Source organism: Ptychodera flava, chromosome 7 (genome assembly GCF_041260155.1).
Source record: "Ptychodera flava strain L36383 chromosome 7, AS_Pfla_20210202, whole genome shotgun sequence".
Classification (NCBI taxonomy): Eukaryota; Metazoa; Hemichordata; class Enteropneusta; family Ptychoderidae; genus Ptychodera; species Ptychodera flava.
The window spans coordinates 37,543,389-37,552,748 of NC_091934.1; the positions used below are offsets into that span (position 1 = coordinate 37,543,389).

General features: G+C 38.5%; 2 protein-coding genes across 4 annotated transcripts in view; one reads left to right on the forward strand and one right to left on the reverse strand.

Annotated features, from left to right (window-relative positions):
• Positions 1-5,486, reverse strand: part of LOC139137458 (phosphoinositide 3-kinase regulatory subunit 4-like) — a 28,901-nt gene extending 23,415 nt beyond the window's left edge. For 2 of the 3 annotated variants that reach the window (XM_070705570.1, XM_070705572.1), the window contains exons 1-3: positions 2,389-2,454; positions 1,471-1,705; positions 580-715 (exon numbers count right to left, since the gene is read on the reverse strand). In XM_070705570.1, coding sequence (XP_070561671.1) covers positions 580-715; positions 1,471-1,607 — 273 coding nt within the window. In that variant the 5' untranslated portion in view covers positions 1,608-1,705; positions 2,389-2,454. Of the gene's footprint in view, positions 1-579; positions 716-1,470; positions 1,706-2,388; positions 2,455-5,398 lie in introns of those variants that run through there. The other variant, XM_070705571.1, reaches the window with a different exon arrangement.
• On the forward strand, positions 3,142-4,281 carry LOC139136482 (zinc finger protein with KRAB and SCAN domains 1-like). The gene has a single exon (XM_070704208.1). The coding sequence runs from the start codon at positions 3,142-3,144 to the stop codon at positions 4,279-4,281; it is 1,140 nt and encodes a 379-aa protein (XP_070560309.1).
• Positions 5,487-9,360: the final 3,874 nt, after the last annotated feature.

Consider the following 9,360-nt stretch of genomic DNA (forward strand, 5'->3'; position numbering starts at 1 on the left):
TACTGTAATATCATAACTTGTTCCAGTATTTAACACCCCCACATCCCAAAGAAGCAGACTTTAATCAAATTAAGCAGGAACATACTGACCCGTGACCTCAATCACTACATTTGCTACCCCTCGGATTAAAGCAAGAGGTCAGTCAACTTCATTTTCAACTGTCCATCTTAACGAACCCCCTAGAACTGTGTACAAGTCAAACCATGCAATTGAAAACAGATGGAGTTGTACAAGATATTATGGAAGCATGGTTAAACGCACTATCCAAAAACCTTCCACCCCTGTTGACTATACACAAAAACAGGGCTTAACCCTTTGGGTGGTGTAATCTTCCAACCAAAATTTTAGTGCAACATTTTTTCCTATATTTTTATGAATTTTTCTGTAATTCTTTTAAAATTTTGGACCAAATGAACAGCACTTTTCATAGACCCCAGTTTTGGGTCAAAATTTTGGGGAAAATCTGAATAAAATGTTTGGACCTGAAAAATATTGTCTGGGCTATATTTTTTAAAAGGTGACTTAATTTGACTTTGGCACTCAAAGGGTTAAGCAATAGCAGATTACAGACAAACTTACTGTGCTTCTCTGATAGGGTAAGCAGTTGGATGCATTTGAGAGTTTGACTTTAATGTCTTCAACTTTGTCTTTGTGTGGTTTTATTGGCAGTGACGGATCTTGAATTGCAAATACCTTGACCACTGATAACCCTTCTCTGTAAAATGAAAGTTGCAGGGGTTATTTACACCTGACATCCAAAACAAAATGACAGTTTGTACCATAATTTGGCAGCAAAAAGGTTGAAGTTATCGTGAATGGGCAATCCCACAGGTGCAAAGAACATTTGTGCAAAATCAACCGATAGATTGAATGTGAAATACTGATTTCAGAAATGCACATGGAAATTGGGAAAATGTTTTTCTATTCAAAATTATGCACACTGCCACAAGAACTCATGGCAGAGTTGTCACAACAGACTGCATATTATGACCTCTATCTACATTTACCATATAAAGAATCATATTTTATATTCTTTGCTACATCTTGAATAATCTTCTTTTCACAGTCTTTGCTTGAATTGCTAGTGTTTCACTTTTTTAAGTATAACACACTTTCAATTGGTACAAGTTTGCAGTTAGTTCCATGTTTTATGTGTAAAACTCATCACGCAGTCATCATTTAATCATTGTGGATTCCTTGTTCGATAAACATTTCCTAGTAGCTACATGGCCTACACAGACTATTTATAACTAATCTTACCAGGGCTATATAAATGATGTCTACTGTACCAATTATCCATAACTAAGCTGATGGTGACCACACTACCTAGCAGTGATTCATAACCTAGCCAATCCAATCGTTTATCCCATGGGGGATACACAACATGATGATAAGCTATGACAAAGGGTGCATAAACAGCTGAGGGCCAGGTCAATATTACATAACTTGTCACATCTATGTGAAACTTACTTATATTTTGCCCTTGCCACTTTGAAAAATCTGGTACTTCCCAAGCTGCAGTCATATTCATAATCAGTTACGTCAGTTAAATAATTGTCCACACTCAGAATCTGTGATGGTGCGATGCCAGCTAGCTGGTTACCCATTATTCCGAATGATTTCTCTTCATACAGGTGGTTGTGGTGATGACATATCTCTGATGGTTATACCGGTACTACAAGCAAGCTGTAATTTCTCATATTGCCTTGCAAAATAAAAGACACAAACACACTGAACCTCAACTACAAAAGTATCATCATCAATGGCAAAATAGTTCATGAAAACAGTAATTTACTGTCGGCATCTGATCATCACACCAAGCTACCATTGTGGTAGGTTTATGAGTAAACAAACTGAACCACGGGCACTCCACTCAATGCAAGTAAAACCGTCACTTATATTACTGGTTGCATCATCGACGGTTAATGGTTTCGCTTGCATTGAGTCGAGTGCCTGTGCACTGAACAATTGCTAAAGTGAAAGTTCAAAATATCCATTTTCACTGCATTTTCATGACGTCTGAACGATGCTAATCTCGATAATCACGTTAATTCTGGCATTAAAGCGTACTCTATCGACTGAGTGTTTACTGAGCGAAGGAGCAGATCGATCCGTAATTGTCACAGCCATAGACGTTAAAGTTCTGCAGTTTATACACATCACAACAGCAGTTTTCTCTGCATTGTATTCAGTAAATAATAACATGAGTACGCCTCCCCATTGGAGATTGAGCTGAGAGGATCGAGTACCGCACAACAAGCAACCGACCACTTAATATGATATTTGAAAGTAGCGAAACTATTTCTACATGTGTTACACCTTTGTGGTGTTTACGAAGAATATATATTTCAAAAAGAAAGCGATACAATTAAAATGTTAGATAATTACCTCAGACGTACTATCTCGCAGTGTGTATTTCCTATTCCTGATGTCGCAGAGCATTGTGGTTTAAAGGGCGCCATCTATCAATATTGCAGCGCACAGTCTAGTGAGTAGCACTAACGATCCAGGAAAGCACTCGACGGAGAAGAAAACTATAGAAATTATCGCAAGCGTATTTTCCATTTGTTTTAACGGTTAAAAAGCCACCGTTTCTCCTGTTAGAGACAAAACTTGCACTTCTGTCGGAAGTCTTTCTAACGCGTTAGAGGGTTCTTTTCTGATAACACTGACTTAGGGGGTACAAAATGGCTTCATATTGAGCTTGTTTTCAATTCTAATCGACGCCCAAAGAAACATATCTTTCTCCAAAAAGTCGCCAATGATGAACACATTTGGTAGACTAAGAAGGCGAAAGTAAGTGTCAGAGCTTATCTAGTAAGTTTGGTGAGTATCAGATGTGGTTTTATGGAGAAAAACCAGTGTTTTGTGGTGTAGAGTATTCCGTATCTTCTCAGCATGAGTTCTCAATCTGTGGATTTAGTCAGCATAGCTACTAGTAGATACGATCGGGTCAGCTGTACAATACTGTGTCTCACAAGAAAACTGTAGCCTTACTGAACTGTTTCTGGATTATTTTCTCATCCGCATACCCTTTTCACTCTCTTAGGCGAAGGAATACGGCAACATAAATTGTGACGTTGGTTGTGAACCGATAGCCTAGCCCCCTGCAGAGGAGAGTGATTCATCAAACGTTGAGCTATGGCAAGTTTTCCTTACCAGCCTACTGCACCAGAGCAACAACAATGTCAGTTCGTTCACTCTACGGCGGCCGCCGTGCCAACAGCATCAACTCATCGCACCACAGTTTCACTTCCAAACACCGCAGTTGACATGCAGCCGAATGCCTGGTCCTCGCCGTGTACGTACGGCCTGGCAAACCCGTCAACGTCTGTAGTCGGGGACGTGAACAGAATCAACCCAACAATGCCAGTGCAGTTTTCGTTGCACCTTGCCAAGGCGGCGAGCATGGCCGTCTCCTCATCCCCGAACATGATCAAAGTTCCAATACCGCCAGCTACGCAAGCAAGTGCTTTCCAGGTCCAGTGTGCTCCAACAACTCAGCCACAGCCGTTTTCAATACCAGCAAGGACGATGACGAGCCCGGCTAAAGAAGAACCGGAGAAATCGTCTAGAGGCAATGAGGCAACTGAGCAAAGAATCATTCCCAATATAAAAATTGGGCAGATGATACGCAAAGAAAAGGCTTTCACCAAAGCACAGGAGAATGGATCGGGACAAAGCACAGAAAGTAAAGCTGATGTCAAGGGAGAGGAAAGGACAGAGAAAGAAGAAAAGATCACACCACCACAACAGGTTCCCGTAGCTGAACCATGTCCTTTTGAAAAGGGTCATGAATGTAAACCGAAAAAGAAAAAACAGAAATGGACAAACTCGGGAGACTTGAAAGACAGTGCAGATGGGGCAGGTAGCCACAAATCAAAGTGTAAAAGGAGCGCTGTCGATGGACTGGTGTCAGGTGCGGAAATCTACATCTGTAATTCATGTGGAAAGCAATTTTCTGAGGACAAACACTTAAAACGGCACCAGATGCTTCACAGTAATGAACGGCAGCATCGGTGCTCACTGTGCGGAATGGCGTTTGTTCGGGCCGACCACCAGAGGAGGCACGAAAAGACGCACACTGGTGAGCGACCATATGGCTGCAATGTGTGCAGTAAAGCATTCACCAGGGCGAGTCATCTGAAGCGTCATAAAAGACTGCATTCTGGAGATAAACCTTATGAATGCGATGAATGTGACAAGGCATATATTGACCCCAGCCACCTGAAAAGACACAAACTGTCACACATTAGACTTACACAGACTGACGTACTATAAATGTCTTAAATAGTCTATTATGTTCTTGACATAAAAAAAATATATTCATGACTTCATACAGAGTTTTTCTTATACAATTTTTGCTGTTAGAAACATGTGGAATTTTCTATTTTATTCAACTTCCAGGGAAGTGTTTTCTTCGCTCAGTATTTCTTAGTGAATATTCAAACTATAAATGAACTGGTAATGTTTCCACAACTCAAAATAATGGAATAGCTTATTTACATAATCATGCAAAATTTGCAAAACATTATTTAAATGGCAACATTTTGTCATCATTTGTGCATAGACCATTATCAGAAGAGTTGGACAGCTCATCTCTAATATCTCTCCTCGAGAATCATTGTTGTTTGAATACAAGACTGTCAACAAATGTATTGTAGTTTCTGTATTTATTGTTTTGTTTTTTATAGCAGCTACAGCTTACAAATTCTTAAAACCTTTCAAAGAACGTTTCCTGTATTTTTATTTAGCTGAGAGTCTTAATCAAAATTAAGTTTTATGTGAACTATACTATACCCTCCAGGGTTCTGCCCACGCCGGACGGCGCTGGACGGGCCCGTCCGGCACTCAGAATTTCCGACCAGCATTGACAAGTGACCGACCGGCACTTGCAGTTCAATGCTTTGAACAATCAACATGAATGTCTATGAGTGACACTTTTGAGGTCAAGCAGTTCATAAAAATGCATGAAGAGATGATGAAAACAATGGTACTATAGAATGCCTTTCAATAAAATGCTATTTAAACAATACCACTGGTTGATTACCGTACGCTGATTTTGCATATGAAAAGCTGTTCAGCTGTTGAACGTACGTTCACAAGATCATCGCCCTAATGAACTAGACACGGTTTTCCTGTCACACAGTATCTCTGTTCGATCGAAAGAAGGAGAAAAACTGAAGTTTTTTTGCTTTGTGTCAAGGTTTATAACACCACAAAAATGAAGTACGGAAGCGAAAATAAGCACAAAATCCAGGACTTCTAACTAAAACGTACTCTTCAATGTTCAGTTCAAACTCAATGAGTGGCATTGTGGAAAGACTGCATGCAATGAAAGTCACGAGCAAGTTTGGTGTCAACGAATCCAGTCTTTGAATTATCAATGAACACTCACTTATTTTTCAGGTCAATAAGCCAAAAGTTACTTGTCCGTGGCAACAAGCCTCTCTGTTTGTGAATTTTCCATTCTACAATGACTATCAAGAAGCAATTGAAGTGAATTTGACATCGAGAAATTCCACTTTCAAAACTATGGCCGATTAGTCAACCCCTAAGTTCTTGGTTTAAACTCTAGAGAGTCTGCGCATGAGCAGTAACAAGACCACCTAGGTCATTTGAAAAAACACTGGATGCTGGTACAGTGCAATGGTAATCCAAACTTCATAGTGGTGAGGGATGATATAAGCACAGGAAAATGATGACAAAAAAGTGGTACATTATTTTTCAGAAGCTTCAAAAGATTCCTTTACAACTACTAAAGATTGTTTTCTTTCTGTTTTGTTCAGTTAAAACTGAAAAAATACTTTTAAGGTACAGTGGAATTGGCTATTATTTGTATATCAAGCCCTAAGAATGTAAAAATACAAGATTATAAATGTTACAGTTTTTCATGAATATTAATGCTCATGAATATTAATGAGCCGTCCAGCACTCTTGGAACTCTGGGGAGAACCCTGACCCTCATATATCATCTTTCAGTGTTTTGTGTCAGTTGCTGTATAGAAATGGAGTATCTTCAATCTTTATCTTTTTTGGAAAAAAAATATCGCCAGTTGATTAGCAGACTTGTGAATGTATTTTAACCATGCATTAAGCCATAGAAATTGCAGGCCTACATTCAGACAATTCAATGACACACAAATCTCAAAGCTTCCAGTGACTTCCAGAATTTTCATGGGTAGTTAGAGAAAAAGCTTGTGGCAGTCGCAGTAAAGAAAACTGCTTCCATTTAGAAATTTCTCAAGGTGACTCTGAACATGATTCCAATACATGCTACAAATATTTGGCCATGTTTGTGTGAAAGAAAAAAGTTTCATGTATGTTTGGACGTTGCACGCTCATGGCGCAGTCTTCACATGCTTCATCTCAAACTGAGTGTGCACCTACCATATTGTTAGCGTCGAAGCACAGCTATCAGAAACTATTTTGGAAAGTAGCTTTAACTTCTGATGATGTTTTCACTGTTTTAGTTTCATTGTCAACCACACTTTCTTGTTCTACTCCCCAAAGCATGTTGAGATACACATTATTCAGCTAGTCAACTCAGCCTGTAAATGCATGGACTGTATTGTTATTGTTGATAAGTGAATTCTGGTCTGGACTAGAAGTCAATCAAATATAAACATTAACATTGCATTTTACCCATATAGATGGCTGTGTTTACAAGCTATATAGGTGTCTAACATGCCTCGGGCTGTAGAACAATAAGTTGCATTGACATACAAAACATAGCGGTGCGAGGTCTTTCCTGGAACTCACAGGGTGATAGCAGAATGTGAGCCTGATGCTGCACTGATCACGCGTTTTGACCAAAGCCTGACGAAAAGTGGTACTACGGACGTGTCTTCATCCTCCTATGTTTATATAAATTGTGGAGAAAACATACTTTTGAAAAAAACATTCTTATTTTACAGAAAATTAATACCTTTCTTCTTGCAAAATGATACTTTTCCACTACACTCAGGGGCCTCACTATAAAAGTGTTATTTAGTTACAAAATTCATGGGAATTAGTCTTACAGCAGCAGTACATCGTGCAACACAACATGCCTCTGTATACAAAACAAATTTTGAAAATCCTCAAAAGTTAAAGCTACTGGTCCCTTAGTACACATCTGAAGAAGCCATACGGCCAATACACCAAGACTCAAGCTTTTGAGAAATACTTGAATCACAGTATTATTGCCTTGCCATGCATTCCACTATGTGATTAGCCTTGTGCGAGTGTCAATAGCAAACATTTTACATCAGATACAAAAGCAGCATTGCGAATTTCCTGTTAAGCGTGTGACAAGGATTTCACTTCCAATAGTTTTCTGATATATGTGTGTCCAGTGTGCTCATACCAATATGATGTACAGTAGCATGAGAACCAGTACTGATGTGGCACTGTTATCAGCATATTGCTGATGCGCAAAAGTTTATACTTGCCTTGTCAGTTTTATTCAGAGTTCAAATCTCCGTATTTTGTGGAAAAATCTTAGTGTTTCCTGACAAAGTTTTTGAATGCAGTTGATTGATGTGAGAACTAGAATTTCTTTTGTTGACAAAGAAAGCTGTCCTGATATGCCAATAAGGAAACTAGTAAAATACTGGAAAAAGTTGCAAGCTGCATTTGACAGATGCACTCCATCGTTGATCTCACTGAATTGGAAAGGAAAAATGACGGTGTGTAATGAGAATAACTTTGATCAGAGTTTACTGATTTCTCTCATTAAAATACCATTGAACAAGCTATGATTTTCTCATGTTTTGTGTACATGACACACAAGTCTCTAGTTTCAGAAACATTTTACAAACATGCACAGATTTTATCACCAATTTGTTGTACAGTGGAATCCCTGAACCCCCATTTTGTACAAGTCAGACTTTGCCATCTGCAGGATTCCATCAAGGTCTGGTGGTGAAAGGGTTAGAGGAACGGCAACAATGCGTAGATTTGAAATTTGAGTGGAGAATTTGCAAAATACAAGACAGAATCAGCATTTCTAGTTTTCTGCCAGGAACAATCACGTATCACTGTGTATTAAAAGTGGTATTTTGTATGACTGTGATGTTTTGCTCCTGTACATGAAAGCGATAATCAGAAAATGTAGTTGTGGAAAATATTTTGGTGCAAAGTACAACCAGATTTGATACCGTGTAGAACACCTCTGATATTTCTTGAAAGTGGAATTAACTTGTTGACAGATTTTTGAAATTGTTAGTAAAAGAAGTATTCAAACTGCACATGGATGTGTATGAACTTTGCTTTGTCATGGACCTGACACATGACACATGATGTTCAAAGCCGATCCATTTGATGCTCAATTATGTATTTAATTCAAATCCAATAATCTTTCATATGCAAATCTAGGTACCTGTAAAGTTTGGCATTGTAAGTTTATGCTTTGTGGATATAGATGCATCAATAAACAGTAGAGGGAGAAGCTACTGTCTTTGATGCTTAGCGTCAGTAAAGTGAAAAATTTCCATTTTCGTTTTCCTTGCACCACGTACTGTATAAGGAAGAGTTTTTTGCCGCTTGCGTCAAACAAGGTGCAATGTCATAACTGTTTTATTGTGAGGCTTACCGATAATGTGTTGTATGACCATGAATTGTTTATGATTGTCATAAGACATTGAAAACAGTTAACATAATTTTTTTTTGCAAACAAATGTCGCCTTTCACAAAGAATTCAACAGAATAAAATACAACCCTAGTATGATGCTTAGTACATGTATTTGTTGACTCACTTTGTCTGTACGATTGTGGTCTGGGTGTCCAAACACCAGAGGACATCTATAATCCAACATCACAAATTCAACAAATGAAGAGAAAATGCACACAGAAATTTCTGATAAAGTCATCTATATTTAGCTGTGTCTGAACCTACCAAATTAACAAAAATCTTTTTCAAGTCCCTACCTATCCAATCTGACACTCTTAAAATGGCCAGTTCTATGAATATTTGGCTTTCGAATTACAACTATCACATGTTCCTGTTTTTTCTATAATTGTACATCTTTAGCCTTCTTATAACATCTGGTAAATTTTCAAGGAAAAAGTTATCAGGAAGATGTTTACGCCATGATTGGCAGAGTTTGTAACAGTCTAGTGTCTAACTGGTCTGTTCTGTAACCGGAGGCATTTCAGGCATCCGTAGAGCCACAAAATACATAGACTAGATTCTAGACTAAATTTGAAAGAAACGTGACACCTGCTTTAGAGCTTCTGCTACATCAATGTTTATTCTTTACACATGAAAAAAAGGCAGCATTTAGTTTCACTGTTTCGTGAAACAAAGACTGCAACAGATCGATGGTGTTCTATCCATTTTGAATAAGATGACAGTTCAGATCAGGTCAACAGCATACC

What these genes read in the sequence shown, in the direction of transcription:
- LOC139136482 (XM_070704208.1), top strand. Translation starts at nt 3,142, where the DNA reads ATGGCAAGTTTTCCTTACCAGCCTACTGCACCAGAGCAACAACAATGT.